Below are 15,758 nucleotides of genomic sequence, written 5' to 3' on the forward strand. Positions count from 1 at the left end.
CCGTGAGTGTTAAATAAAACCGTGCAAACCATGGAGTCAATGTTGCTGATTAAGAAGCAGGTAAGCATAACAGTAATATTTAATATACTCTATAATCCTCTATAACGGGTTTACACGGCATGAATATGTATAATATAGATGTATATAAAGACTCACAATGAGTAACATGTGAGGAATACATGAGGTAATGGAGATGAGGCGTTTTGCGCATCGAGTACAGGCCCACCAGCACATATAGGAGGGATGGTGAGCATTTATATAATAAGCTAAAGACTATCACTAGTAAGCTGTAGAGTAGATGAATGAGCTCGTTATCAGGTCACAAATGTTCTGCGTTATCTCCTGGTACAAACTTGCCATTGTACACTAAATCTAAATCTAAATCGGCGATAATATATTAAAGGGCAAAATAAACTTATCTTCCAACACGATCTTGCCCTTCGTTTCCTGGTATACGGATTCTGTTATACCCTAAAACTAATCAACATCACTTGGGCTAATTCTTTAAGAGCGATATTCATATTCTAAAGGGCACAATAAACTTCCTAATTGTCTTCCAACGCTTTCTTGTCCCGCGATGCTTTACACTCTATTAAAACACTCTATAGCACGCTCAATACTATTCTATATCACTAAATTCCCATAGAAACCCGTATTCGTGGCTTTCTTCTCGTCTACTGTCAACTTAATCTTCGTTCCTTTCACGGCGAGTTTGCTTATCTGTTTATTTTTACGTTAAGTGAAGGCTTGTAGTGCTGAGGTGGACGCCGCCTTCCTCTGCTGCTAGATGCTTGTAGACCACACGCTGAGGAAAAGAGCAAGTTTGCATTAGCTAAGACGCAGACACTCATCTTCTCCCTCTTTATATAGTACGCAGCGCCTGTAAGTATAGTCCGTCACAGTGACCATGGTAAACGTTACTCTTGAACCCTTGAAAAAAAAGCTGAACACTAGATCACACTACAAAATTACATCCTCAAGCAACCCTCACTTCAGCGACTTCGGGCAAGAGGAGCGCCCGGTGATTACCAGAAAGTTTAAGGTGTAAATGCTCACTTATTCTGCCGCGAGAAGCACTCACAAAAGAAAAGAATGATGTCGCCGGGCTCAGGTGTTCTCTGCTCTGTGGTTTTAAATGGTGTACATACCTAGTTATATTTACTTAGTTGTGATATACATGATACACATGGGGTCCTGTCTCCAAATCTCAGTTTATCAAGTTTAGCTTTAGCTTAGCAAGAGTCATATACCACGGCAGCCACTATAAATATAATTCACCTGCGCCACTACTGGGCTGGGGTTGTCCAAAAGACCCCTCAAGAGAGCCTACCAGCGCTAGAGACAGCATCCAAAATAAAATAAAAATATACCTGTCTTGTAAACCGATCAGCATCTATTTACCTATGCATGACATCCCCTATACCAAATGCTGTATGCGCCTGCCTTCCCTTCAGCATCTCCCCCTACTACTAAGCTCCCTTTCTCCTTCCTCCTCATGTGATCTTTCCCATCCCGCTGCCGCATCGAGACCCTGAATACGAGATTATGGCATGCGTGGCGGGGGAGGGGAGGAGAGCGAGGGATTGCTGGGAAGGGACTGAAGGGGAGGGGGAGACTGAGACAGGAATAGATAGATGGAAAAATTTAGATAATATATATAGAGAGAGAGGAGGGAGAGGCGGGCAAGAATGAATTATTGGAGGGATTTTTCCATAATGTAGACTAGTAGAGCATTCCTGACCCCTCCCCGTGTAATGTCAGGTAAGAGTCCAACAGGTGTAACAGGAAGTAATTAGGAAAGCATCAACGGCCTTTTTCGTGCACTCCCCCCTCCCCCCAACACACACAACGAATCACACAAATACAAATTCACAAACAACTACATAAACAAGCAAACGAATATTTAGGTGCAAACGTAGAACGAGAGATGTGTGAAGGATAAGATAGCAGGCTCAGGGACGGCCAACTTCCCCTCTGAACTCAGCCCCCTTCCTTGACCATTCCCCTGCTGACTCTCGCCCTTTTAGACACATGCCTTTTTAGAAATGTTCCTCTGTGGACATCTCTCCCCTAAGACGCATTAGAAGGCACGGTGTAATAATAACAAAGCACTGTCAGGAGCTGTTCCCAATTTTGGTGGGGCAAGGTTACTATTACATTTGGATTACATTATTATTTTGGTCGGGGTTGGTTGGTTTGGAAACTGGTGATGGACAGATAAGGAAGAGAGAATAGTTAAGTCTGAAGGGGAAATGTCCAAGACGAAATGTCGGGAAGAAATGTCGCAGAAAGATTTTTTTTTTTACACGAAGGAGACTCAGGAGGCGAGGAGGTCAGCCACGACTTATACAAAAGAAACATCTCTGTATTTCTATCATGTTTAAGAAAAGAAACTTGGCTAAGCAAAGCATTACTCTGTGGATCATCATCATATTTCTCAACGCTTTTTACGTTTATCCCACGCACTTACAAAACTGATGATTGAACGGTACCTTGTGGCAGGGTGTTCGAGTATAAGCATATGCAATGAATGTGAAGGGGAGTCAACTAATTGCATGCTCTACCCTTTGAAGAGCTATGGAAGGCGGGTGCCGGAACAGACAGGTGTGGGGGAGGAGGTGGGAAGGGGTGCGGGGAGGTGTGTGGTATTGATCGCGGAATGAGCCAAATGTCACGCGGATAAGAACTTTTCGGGAGGAAGTGAAAGTCATTAATAGGCCGCCTGCTGAAGGTCACTCTCCCTCGCCTGGCAATCTGGTGCCATCACCAGACAGTTTTTTTTCGGCACACTCGGAGTCATGCAGACAATGTAATTTGTATTACGTATCAATTGCTTATAACATATTGGATATAAGAATAAAAGCTTGCTAAAATGGATTATCCCGGCTCATGTTGAAGGCTTGTTAATTTACTAATAAAGTTAGAGTAGCGGTAACCTTATCATACCTAAGGGGCCATGTGCGAGAACTGTTCTGTGAGAGCCAGACCTGGTGGCGGGGTTGTAGTGCTGTGCCCAAGACGTGCTGTGCGCGGGACGGTGCTGCGTGTGCAAGGTGTTCAGAAGAGGAGGAAAAGGAAACGACCAGTTTTCACCCACCGGGTCACTGATCATCAAGCTCAGTGTCGTTCTCAAGATCGGTGGTTGTTGCCACGTACTTGAGGGCGGCAGCGGGGAGCTGAGGGTGAGGGCGAGGAGAGAGATCAGACGCCGGAGGAGTCGACGGTCTGGGAGGCGAGGCTTTTGTCATTTCGGGGGATGAGTCGGGAATATTCAGGGGCAGGCAGAGGGGCTCCCCCTTGGGAAAGGCTGGCTTGTCGAGTTTTGTGTTGCTAGGGCGGGAAAGGTTGCAACTCCCGTCCATCCTGATTTCATTCTCTGACGGCCCATCGTGATCCTGGACTTCTGCCGCCTGAACGGATTTAGGAACATTGTCTTCTGAAGGGTCTGAACGTCGCTGGAAAAATGCAGAGATGATGGCGGGGATGGCTAAAATTCTTTTAGGAACTGAAAGTTTCGAAACTTCGGGGGTTGTGTCACGAGCACTCAGAGGACGGCAGAGTGGCTCTGCCTTTGGGAAGGCCGGCTTGACGAGGGTGGTGTCGCCAGGGCGGGATGGGGTGCGCGGCGTTATCACTTTAAAGCTCTGAGTCACGTCCCTCAGCGGTTCACTGTGATACAGGTCCTCCGCCTCCTGCAGAGTCTCTGAGGTATTCTCCCCTTCAGATCCTTGGCGGCGCTGACGGATTGTGAAGACGTCTGAGGGGCCGTCGGATTGGTTCTCTGGGTACCCCAGGGGTGAGGGCCAAACTGCCCCCTCCCCTGGGGACTCCTCTCAGGCTGTTTGGACCCCATAGATATCTCTCAAGGCAGAATTGAGCTGCCTCTGGAAATTTGCGTTCCCTGAACTGATATTTAAAGCAGTGACAGGACCCACGAGGGTGGTGAGCAGCCTCCGCAGGTGTGTGGCCGGCGAGGATGGCGGGTTGGGGGGCGGGTCCTGGGAGTTGCTGGGAGTGTTGACTCGCACATTTTGGTTCTCTCGTATGGGTTCTTGAACCAAGCCCACTAATATAATTTCACCTAAGAATATAAATAGAGCGAAGCCCCATCCTCCCAAAAGCATGAAAAACGTGAGGCGCAGGTCGGAGACGGTGAGGGCGGAGAGAGGGGGGTTGTGGCAGGGTAGGTCGCGGGGCCCACGTGTGAGCAGCAGCGTGTGAAGCTCCTTCCGCCACAGCTCCAAGATGCCAAAAGTCTTCAGGCGGCCAATGATGTTATCAAAATATGGGGTGAGAGGCGACCCGTACGGCAGCACCCACCCACCCAGGACGGAGTGGAGGTCCTCTGTGCTGGTCTGTAGCCCCGGCTCCCCGCACTTGGTGGTGTGCTGCATGGCCACTGTGGCGGTAGAGTAACGCTTTGGCACACCCACCAGACATATCCCCTCTTTCCTGAGGCGTTGGAAACCTTCAGTAATGGAGTGAAGGGTGATGGATCCAACTTCTAACTCCCGATAAACGTCGTTTAGGGATTCTGACAACACCCGGGTGACGGTGGTGCCCGTGACCACGCCCCAGCTCCGTCCAGAACGCAGCAGGGCGGCGGCGCTGTCTACGGGGGGCTCGTAGATGGGCTTCATGAGACAGAAAAAGAGGTTCCAAAAGTAAAGACACGCCATGAACCGCAGGTACAAGGACACGCCGGCGCGTGTTACTCTAGCCAGGGACTCAGCCAAAGGGTTCTGGGCCTGTTGACGTTCATGTCCCCCGACTATCGTGCTCACCATGAAGGCCATGACGTGCAGCACGACCATCAAGCTGAACACCGAGGGCGCCGCGTCTGTTCTGAAGGGAAACATGATGTAGGGCCACACGGGCAGGCGGACCGGCAGGGGACACACAATGCCCCACAGTTCGTTGTGGAAGAGGTCAGAGTATTTCACCACCTCACCGCGCTCCTTCGTGTACACCAATCCGCCCACCGCCAGGTCCGCTTGTCTCTTCAACACTTGTCCCACTTTGCCCGTCCACGTCCCGTTGATGGGTCGGCCCCACTCGCCATCTTCCGGAATCACTAGACGATAGCTGAAGTTGAGGGCCGCCGCTGCGTATTCCAGTAGTCGCAACTCGACGCCCTCTAGACGCTGCTTGTTGCCCTCCGGCACCGGGAATATGTTGGGCACCGACGGCGTGTAGGAGACGGTGAAGGTCATCCCCAGGAGGCCATTGCGGCGCAATTCTTTGGCGTCTCCCCAGGACCAGCCCACCGGGTACTGCCACTGCCCCAGCCGGTGCAGCGAATATTTTGAGCAAAACTCGCACGACGCCTCTACTTGAAATTCCGGTATACCGGCAGCCCTCCGTCCTCGGCCTGCTTGTTTTGTTCCCTCCTTCTTGATCAACACACGGCGCCGCAGCTGGGGCATGAAGTGGTCGAGGCGCTGATCGCTGACAGCAAAGATGAGGGTGTCTGTAGGTCTTATTACTCCGGGTTCGAACTGGGCCATCAGCAGCAGGCCGCGCTGGTAGTTAGAAGAGGCCCAGGACAGGAGAAGGCGGCAGCGGTTGTCAGGGCGGCGCGAGAGCAAGTCAACGAGTGGCACACGACGTCGCTTCATGGTGATGAGCGGGAAGGAGAGGCGAGACACGTCAACAAGTGTTATAGGCACGCCCAGAGCAGCTTTGAGACTCTCTACCTTGTCGGGAGGAGCAGTTTTGGGGTCATAATAAAGAAGAACGTGACAATGGCCTTTCGGACCGCCCCCCATCCGCCTCACCACTTCAGACAGAACCGCCGGGGTAGGATCCTTCACTATTATTTTCCGGTCCGACACTTGCGCCGCACTCTTTTTCCCCAGCAGCGGACGCACATCTGTGGGGGCGGGGGGCGACTTGCCATTTCCAGTACTGCTTTGAGAGTCTACCACTGACGTCAACAAAGCCGCCAGTATTGCTGAGGCACGAAAACTGACCATTACCAAACACTGATTCACACTACACAAGTTATTCAATTAATTTGCTTTGCGTTGCAGCAGATAAGTGTCCGGGAGAGTCATTAGTTAGGTAACACTTGTAGGATTCCAAAGGCAGGGTGACGCGCCAGGGCCAGTAAGAGCCATCTTGACGGTTCTTCGGTCAGCACGTGGGTAAACAGCTTCCAAGGTGCCCGATCGTGCCTTCACATGCCATTTGCCTCACTCAGCCTTGGCCACGCTGGCGCCGTGCTGTAAAAGAGAACCGTGAGATGACAAATAAAAACAAACTGTCCAAGCCATTGTTACAGTAAAGAATAAGAATCCATGAAACGAAACTTAGAGCTAAATATAGCTTGATGTCCAGTCAACTGAATATAGTCAACAAATCCACTAATGTTGTAAAATATAGCTACACTGAGGTGCCTCAAGTGTAGGATCACAGTTGTTTCTCTGCCTGAAGTTATATACGGTATTGCATGATTACACAACTTATCGTGGATGAGATTACATTACCTGAACGAGCAGACTATGCGGTGCTAGTCTTTAACTCGCGCGTCCGCCGTGCTTGTACCCAAAATATCCTCCAGCATCGTCTCCCCAAGTGTCGGATCGTTGCCGTGAAGTCTTAAAGGTCAACTCCGGCGTCAACTCACTGCTCCCTCGTCACTGTGTTATGAAGCAGAAAATGGGTTGTCAATTATTTAAAGAGTAGATTAGGCATCTGAAATATCATAAAACGTTCATGGGAGATGCAAGTGGGAACGGCCTTTACGTCTCCACACTTTGATGACGTAAATATTGACTTTTAGAGCGCCTAAAAGTCACATAAATGTCACACTGCACACTAGATCACTAGAACTATGGCTTTGACCTTGACACAGTGGCGTTCGATGGGTGGGTGAGTGGGTACACATGGGAGAGCCCCGGGACATATGGGCTGGGTGGATGGGGCGCGTGGGGTAGGAGAAGGGGGTTATGGCGAAGTGTGGCAAACAAAATGATATATTAATGAACAGTGACAGTGTAAATACGTAGAGTACGGTGGGTAATTAAAAGTGACTTCCTTGTGTGGCTTAGGGTTATCACAATGGCAAGAGTAATCGCTAGGTACCCGTTGTAAAAGATAATACGTGTAGAAGGAAAATGTAAAACGAAGTATTAGAAGATTACCACCAGTGCATGCATGTTGTTTGTTGTGATCAAGAGTTATTTATATTTTTTTACGTTTTTGCCGTATGGCGCCGATAGGCTTTTTTGGTGGGGCTTGGTGGTCGGCCCCAGCTCGTTATGGCGCAGGCAAGTGTATACGGTGGTAACGAAACGTGCATCTGATCCCCTGTGCTGAACGGGTGACCTCTCTTCCTCTGCACGGAGCTCACCTGGCGAGGCGGTGTGCATGGAGCGGTGGCGGAGGCGATTCTGCGTCGCGGCGGGAAGGTCGCAGGGACTCCCACCCCGGCGGCCCGTGGGCGTGGCGTCGACTGGTTGCTCCTCGTGATTCGGCCGCCGTCACTGTCGTCATCTGACCTGGATCCACTGCCAGTCCTCCCATTGGCTGCAAACCTTGAAGCATAAACACCAGATGAAACACCCTAAAAAGATGTTACTTTCACACAGACGAAACAAAAGCTCCCATTTTCATTGATGTCGATTTTTTTTTAACTACCTTTTTGCACCTTCATCTGTATTGGTGACGGAACACAGGGCTGAAGGTTCATTTCTGTAAGCATACCTTTTCCTTGAAGGGTTTGTGCTCCGCTGTACTGTCGTCTCTGCCGCAAAACTGACCTCCCTCCTAATGATAAATTGTGACCTTGTAAGTTGATTGATTAATGAATGGAGAAATGAACGACTTACTAATCGTCTATGTAACTGACTGACGAACAACCTGAATAAATAGTGATATTAATGAACTGATAAACATGTGTAAAGAAATTTCATGTTCGGTAAACTCTTCATGGAACAAGAAAGCGAGAGTATTTCAGTCTTCCTTGCATCACCACTGAGGCAGTTCTAGCCGCCTTAAAAGGTTGCTCGCGGAGGAAGAATCAAATTATTAATGGCATCCCAGAGTCTGACATCACCGACCGCGTAGAAGGAGATCTTAAGTAATCGGAAAAAAATAAAGAAAAAGTGAAGCAGTGAAGGGCCACGTATGAATCACCAACGACATAAGGAATGGGTGGAACTGGGAGTCAGAAAATAAACGTGGGAGGACAATATCAGTGAATGGACTTGTCTCGCACTCACCAGCTGCCGAAGAGCGCCTGAGAACCAGGAAGAATGGAGGGAACTGGTTGCGAAGTTTTCTGTGGCGCCCAAACGGTCTCCAAGACTCCAGGATAGTGAGGTGATGGAAGGTGAAAGGAACAACCACTCTGAGACGAACAAAACACTGCCAGACTGTGACGAGTAAGTTTAGGTAAACGCTCTATATCTCTGGATAATACAGCAACTTCACTGCGTTATACTTTACCCAAGTATCTTGGATAAACATTAATGATTGAGAAGCAATATATAAACAGTGTTTATGAGCTCCCTAGGGTCGGCGGTGAGTAAGAGAAAGGCTGTCAACACTTTGGTAGTGTATATTTGCGTGGGGGGACGCAGGCCGTCGCGCGAGGCTCGAGAGGTCGCCCCGTGCTCGAGACAGCTGCCCTCCGCCACGACCCGCCTCCCGCCCTCACCCGTGGCCCCTGGCGCGGGCCATACACAAGCTATGCAATTGTTGTACACGAATATGACCGAGTCTGGTACACTTCGGATTCGTTTAAAACTGACACTGAGCTAATACCTTCCTTGGCGCCTGCTGATTTACGTGTGACGCAAGAAAGGACTACGAACATGAATTCGACTATATATATATATATATATATATATATATATATATATATATATATATATATATATATATATATATATATATATATATATATATATATATATATATATATATATATATATATATATATATATATATATATATATATATATATATAAATATTCATGCATACATATACATGTATATATGTATATATATATATATATATATATATATATATATATATATATATATATATATATATATATATATATATATATATATATATATATATATATATATATATTGAAATAAGCCTACTAGGTAACCGTAAGTATAAAATTATGAAAACCTGGGATCCAGAGTTTCATTTTGACCTGCTCCTTCGTCAGTGTTTCAGTGCGGCAAAACAGGAGAGTCCTACACACGACACGTGAGGGACACCGCTATTGGTAACTACTCACCGAAAACAAACTGTAATCAAAGGAATTTTCGCTACACGAGTGACGCCACTGAGCGGGGCCGCCGCGAGGCGCCCACACATGGCTGGCGGGGCGTCCTCCCGGCGGCGGGCTGCCGTGGCGCCGCGAGCACTATGACTAGCGGAGGGCGTGGCGCGGCAGTCCTAGGCTACCCGCCAAGCCTCTCCCTCCCCTCCTCGCCGCCGCCTCCGCCGCCACCGCTGCTCCGGCCCCGCTGAGACAGGGAACAAGATCGGGATGGGTCAAGAGGACGCGGGGTGGAGTGCGGGGCAGCTGGTGGCCGGAGGTCGGCGGGGCTCGGGGCGTCCCACTCAACATGGCTGAGGTTGAGAGGGACGTAAAGGCCCTTAGTGTTAGAACGAGTCACGCCACAACACAAACTGCGGAAGACGACGAGTGATACGTGTCTGTGTCCGGGCAGGCGTGGCCACGGGGGAGGCGGCGACCGGCACTGCCCCCGCCCCTGCCCCCGCCGCTGCCCCCCTCACACACACACACACACACACACACACACACACACACACACACACACACACACACACACACACACACACACATACACACACACACACACACACACACACACAAACACGACCGCTTCCCCGCATACCTACACACCGGGGGCTGCTGCTATAACTCTATGCCTACTGTAATAATACTTTGAGAATCGTTAATGTTAAGACAAACCAACACGACGAGACAGCAACACCGGCAACACCACGCTGACCACTACGTGCACGACGACACACACACACACACACATACACACATACACACACACACACAGTCAGGTCCATCTATCTACATGTAAGTATAACCTTATCGACTAAGAAAAATAAATCAATAAACTGTACAAAACATTACCGTTCATTATTCAAAATATGCATTTGTATTTGCTGTGACAAAATATCCACTATGTATATTTTATCCATGTAACACTCACTATGTATCGCTAGTCACCTCTAGAGTCACCTACACGACAAAAACTATATACGTAGGGCGAGAGGAAGAGCCGTCATCGCCTCTAGAGTAACGCCACACGGGGAGTTACTTTCAATACGGCTACTTGTTGTACGCTGCGGGTCTTCACCATCGGGAATATCACTTAAGGTCAACGGAGAACTATTCGATGTCTGTGAGCAGGGGGGGGAGGGCGTGGTAAGGCCGTCCCCCACCCCGGGCTGCACCACAGAGAACCGTAACGCTACTATACTGCAGGGGAGACTCACTGATTGACTGACTACACTACAACCTGGCTCCTCGCTACACCAAACACTGCATATTTAGGTCATGGATGGGGTTTGTCCACTCAGTTGAAGTCATATATGTGTTGTAATCCTAGAGAGAGTAGCCAAGTTATCTGAGGCTTCCGCTGGGAACGATATTTTGCTGCTAATACTTATAGTTTTCCCTCCTAAATAAACGGCTAAGAATACAAACTTGACAGGTCCGTGGGAAAGTTTTGTCGAGTCTGCAAACTTAGGCATCACCACACATATGCACAAAAAAAAAAACAGCGGAAAGGCCTTAAAATGACTTGACCACTCCCACATTCTTTACATTCGTTAATCTAAGAAATACTTCAACATAACATTTACCTTACTCACAAACTGTATGATGATATTTACACCTACGTTTAACCAGCTAGTAACAGTGTCAACGGACATATTTTGATTGCCAGACGTTTTCAACATCAAAACGACTCACTTAATTAACTGTAAGACGACCAGAAACCAGCGGCAGACAGGATACCGAGGCACCGCTGGACTTGCACTACACACACGGCCACGACAGCTGACAGACGGACAGCCAGCCACGGCGCCTCCCAAGACACCGAGGGAGAAGTGGAGGCCGAAGGGACACGAGACGAAGCCGAGGGGAGGATGAACCACCGAAGAGGTCAGACGTACGGAGACAGACTGGCTAGCACGAGAATTAAGACTATCCACGTAACACCATGATGAGAAACACGTACGTGGCTTATTTAAACATTGCAGAGGTCAGACGAAGGGTAGAATGTCTAGCACAAGAATTAGATGAACTACCCACGTAACATTGCTGAGGTCAGACGAAGGGATAGACTGGCTAGCGCGGGAAGGAAAGAGATCATCCACGTAACACCAAGAGACACGTTCAACACACATGGATATAAATAAGTTGGAATGTAGAGTGTAAATAATCCTGAAAATCATTGAATCTGGTACGCTTCAAACTCTTGGTCACGGAAACTAGTTAGATACGGAGAGCTTCAACTGGCAAGATACACGATAAGCTTACGTAGACAACCAGCTGGAGAGGACTGGTACACGTGTGACTGACAAACGCCGATCACAACAACAAACACTTCAGATTGAAACACCCGGCGAGCCACGAAGATCAGGCGACGCAGAGTGCCCACCTGAAGACAATGCGAAGTCGACAAGTATAGCTCCTTAAAACCGGTAAGGAACGAATACGAAGACTGATCTTATTTGTAAAGCTTACGAATAATATAAATAAGTGTTTTTTTTAGCGCTGCTCACGAACTTTTCACGGTTCTTGAGCGCTTTCTTGTTGATTTTCCACGCCAAAAATTAGAGTTGGTATATAAAGGGGAAATTTCGAACACGAGTTGATATTTTTTCCCCATTTGAAGAGCAGGTTAAAGAAATAGCGTGATATTATGCGGGTCAGTGACAGGCTTTTTTGCGCACTCAACGAGATTTCAACGATTCTGGTGTGCATTCTTGGCGCCGTGCACGCAAAGCCATTAGTTATCAATTTGTTTGGGTGCATTTCGAACGCGGGTTAGGAATAATTAATCTACAGTCAAAAGATTCCTGTCGAAGAGCAAATTGGACTTCTTGAATATTTTTTTGCACGTCCTGGAAACTTTTACGGGTTTTGGAGTGTATTTTTCTTTTACGATTCACGCCATGCAAAATAGAAATGCTACGTTAAATGGATTTCGAGAGCAGGTTTAGGATCACTCTTATATCTCCGCTCCCTCTGAGATTACTGTTGAAGACCAAATTGGACTTCTTGAATGTTTCTATGCACGTCCTGCGAACTCTTACGGGTTATGGAGTGTATTTTTCTTTTACGATTCACGCCATGCAAAGATAGAAATGCAACGTTTTAAATAGATTTCGAGAGCAGGTTTAGGATCACTTTTGCATCTCCGCTCCCGAGATTACCGTCGAAGAAGATCAAAAGAGTCACAATCCATGGCTGTAGATGATCCAATCAATCCTGAGTCTGTAGTTATGCAAATCAGTTAAAATTTTCATTCTCGCAGGTTGTGTGCCACGGAGGAGGTTCAAAAGTGGGAGGTGTGATGCGAGAGGTTCCATGATCGTGTTGTGGTTTGAACTGAGGGTGTTCCTTGCGTGGCTGGTCGTCGGTTAGCTCATTCAGATGTGCGTTCCGTAGTTGGGGTTCACCTGACTCAGCTGTGGCGGGACGTACTCCTCCGGTTTTATCATTGCCTTGATGCGCTGTGAGGAGGAAAAAGACCGAGTGTGAGGAAGGGGAGAAGGAGGGACAGGAGTATTAAAACATGCACTGAACGAAAGCTTAAGATATTTCAAGATAACGATTGATAGTTATAGAGAAGTGAATACATGACAGTGAAATTTAATACATCAAAATCAAATCTCAGGCCCGTATTCCCAGACGCTTTTGGCTCAAAGGAGAAAGGCGACAAAGGACATTGGGTGCGTTCTCATGAATCTTTTTTACATTTGTAGTGCAGAAGCCTTGTCAAACTAGCAATCATTTGGCTAATAAAACTACCCATACAAATACACACAGCCTCTACGAAAGCCTTAGCAAATGTGGGTGTGTAAGCCAATAAATAGTTGAAAATATGGACCTAATATACTTAAAACTCTGTATATAAGTGAGAATGTGCTCTTAATATACTGCAAACTCCGTAAATTATGACTTGACCTCCTTCAAGAAAAGTGTATCAAGACACCTCTCCACCCGAAACTGACCTCTCTTTTGGCCACTCTTTACTTTTGTCTATTATGGGAGCGGTGAGTAGCGGGCTTTTTTTTTCTCTCTGCACTCTTTTTGTTGCCCATGAGCCGTCTCCTTTGCTGTGAAAAAAATGACAAGAGCCGCAATACCGAGCCTCTGAAACGCTCCTCCCCGCCTGGCCTCACCTCTCTAATGGTCCCGGGCGTGGTAGAAAACATGTACAGGATGTAGAGGGGGATGCAGATGATGGAGGAGCAGGTGAGGCACCACGCCAGCACCACGGCCCACGGCTCGAGCCCCAGCGAAGCGGCCCCGTCATCCAGGACAAAGGAACACACGAAGAGGACCTGGAGGAGGGAGAGGAGCGGGAGCAGGAGGAGGAGGAGGAGGAGGAGCAGGAACGGGAAGAGGTCGTATGATAAGATGGTGGAGAGAGTAGGAGGTGAAGAAAGAGGAGGAGGAGGAGGAGAAAAGGGAGAGGAAGAGGGAGGGGGAGAAGGAGAAAGCGTCTATGTTCAAATTGTTTTCATCAGTCTTAACAAGTAAACTTTTGTTGATTATATAGTTGAGAGAGAGAGAGAGAGAGAGAGAGAGAGAGAGAGAGAGAGAGAGAGAGAGAGAGAGAGAGAGAGAGAGAGAGAGAGAGAGAGAGAGAGAGGAAAATCAGACTTACAAAATCAATGCGCCAAACAAACAAACAAGCAAACAACTAGAAAACAAGGTCTCTGGAGGTGCCCGACTACTCCAGCAAACCGCAGATTATCGAGAGGCAGGCTTTTTATGCTATGCCTTTAATCATTTATTTCGTCTAGATAAAGAAAAAGCAACTATTGCCTATGACCTGACCTGTTTCAAGAAGAGTGTATCAAGACGCCTCTCCATCCGAAACTGACCTCTCTTTTGGCTACTCTTTACTTTTATCTTTTATGGGAGCGGCGAGTAGCGGGCTTTTTTGGGGGGGGAACTCTTTTCGTTGCCCTTGAGCCGTGACCTTTGATGTAAAAAAAAAAAAATCATCTCCCTCATGGCTCTGCTACTCACGAAGATGAAGGTCGGGGAGATGTATTTCCAGCACACGATCCAGAACTTGCCGGGTCGGTTGCCCAGCATGCGTTCAATGTCGTCGGCGAACCTCTCGGCGCCGTAGAACCAGCAGACGGCCATGGCCTCCACGAACACGATGAACAGGATGGGGTTGCCGGTGCCGAAGATGTTTAGAAGGTCCACGATGTACATTCCTCCCTGAGAGATGAGGAGGCATTAGGTGGCATATTCTTAAACATTTCCTCGCCCTAGTATATACACGTATTTGACAAGGCTTTCGTAGGAGTATTGGGCATTTCCAGGGGTAGTTTTGTGACCCTGGTGGTAGTCTGACCCTTCCTCTGTAGCATGAACCTAAAAAAACACTCATTAGAACCCGACCAAGTATATACACGTATTTGACAAGGCTTTCGTAGGAGTATTCGCCATTTCCAGGGGTAGTTTTATGACCCTGGTGATAGTCTGACCCTTTCCCTGTAGCATGAACCTAAAAACGTAGTTTTGTGACCCTGGTGGTAGTCTGACCCTTCCTCTGTAGCATGAACCTAAAGAAACACTCATTAGAACCCGACTGATCTCATTTTCGGCCTTTAAAAGTGGTTGATGTGAGAGGAGGAAGAGTCTAAGCATACCGACGTAGAACACAACCAATACACTGCTTCCTAAAGCTTAGACATTCTCATCCGGGGAGTTTCAAGACACCGCTATAGAACTAAACTGAATCAATGTCTTTTGGGATATTTCTCTGTTTACTTATGTCTACTTATGAGGAGGTACTAGAACACTCCTTCCTAGAGCTTAGACATTCTCATCCGGGGAGTTTCAAGACATCTATAGAACTAAAGTGAACCAGTCTTTTGGGATCTTTCTCTGTTCACTGATGCCCGAGCAGCGTTCCACGACCATTTTTTTCTACATATATCTGTTTTTCTCTTAAGCCGTCTCCTTAACCGAAGAAAAAAACAAATGTATAATGTTAGTTCGCGTATATATTGTGGATTAATATAATTTTCTAAGAGACGTTGACAATTATTGCGATTAGGTCCGATTTTGATTGTCATAAGAACATAAGAACATAAGAACTGACCCTAAGCTCCCGTGTATCTAACCCCACCTAATACTGTTGTCCATGAATTTATCTAGTCTATTTTTATTATGACAATTGTGTATTGGCCACCACATGATGACTTTAGCCTATTCTCTCATCATCCACCCTGTTAGTAAAAACCAATTTTTGCCTATGTCCCTGTTGAATCTGAATTTATCAACTCATCCATTTATAAACCTCGATCATGTCTATCATCTTAGTCATCCTCTGCACCGATTCTAACATTTTGATATCCATTCTATAGTAGGGTGACCAGAACTGAACCAATAGTCAAGATGAGGTCTAACTAGTGCTAAATATAGTTTGAGGAAGACTTCGGGGCTTCTGTTGCTTACGCTTGAAATAAAAATCCCCAGTTTATTAGC

At 47.3% G+C, this 15,758-nt stretch overlaps 2 protein-coding genes across 6 annotated transcripts; both read right to left on the minus strand.

Annotated features, from left to right (window-relative positions):
• Window positions 1-61: 61 nt before the first annotated feature.
• Window positions 62-12,601, minus strand: LOC126998616 (uncharacterized). Of its 5 annotated transcripts, XM_050860535.1 has the most exons (5): window positions 12,455-12,601; window positions 7,355-7,538; window positions 6,489-6,641; window positions 2,947-6,224; window positions 62-805 (listed from the first exon to the last, which is right to left on the minus strand). In XM_050860535.1, exon 4 carries the CDS (start codon window positions 5,973-5,975, stop codon window positions 3,834-3,836), a length of 2,142 nt encoding a protein of 713 aa, XP_050716492.1. In that variant the 5' UTR covers window positions 5,976-6,224; window positions 6,489-6,641; window positions 7,355-7,538; window positions 12,455-12,601; the 3' UTR covers window positions 62-805; window positions 2,947-3,833. The 5 variants fall into 5 exon arrangements, with proteins under 5 accessions (XP_050716492.1, XP_050716494.1, XP_050716493.1 ...); XM_050860537.1 differs by lacking the exon at window positions 12,455-12,601 and having other exon boundaries at window positions 3,157-6,224; window positions 7,355-8,829; XM_050860536.1 differs by lacking the exon at window positions 12,455-12,601 and having other exon boundaries at window positions 3,098-6,224; window positions 7,355-8,829.
• Window positions 9,837-14,483, minus strand: LOC126998618 (sodium-dependent serotonin transporter-like; the record flags this gene model as incomplete). The annotated part of the gene is given in 3 exon segments (XM_050860541.1): window positions 9,837-12,754; window positions 13,427-13,588; window positions 14,283-14,483. Coding segments are annotated over 3 exon segments (447 nt in total), but the record flags the coding sequence as incomplete, so codon positions are not given.
• Window positions 14,484-15,758: the final 1,275 nt, after the last annotated feature.

The sequence above is a fragment of the Eriocheir sinensis genome, chromosome 14 (genome assembly GCF_024679095.1).
Source record: "Eriocheir sinensis breed Jianghai 21 chromosome 14, ASM2467909v1, whole genome shotgun sequence".
Lineage (NCBI taxonomy): Eukaryota > Metazoa > Arthropoda > Malacostraca > Decapoda > Varunidae > Eriocheir > Eriocheir sinensis.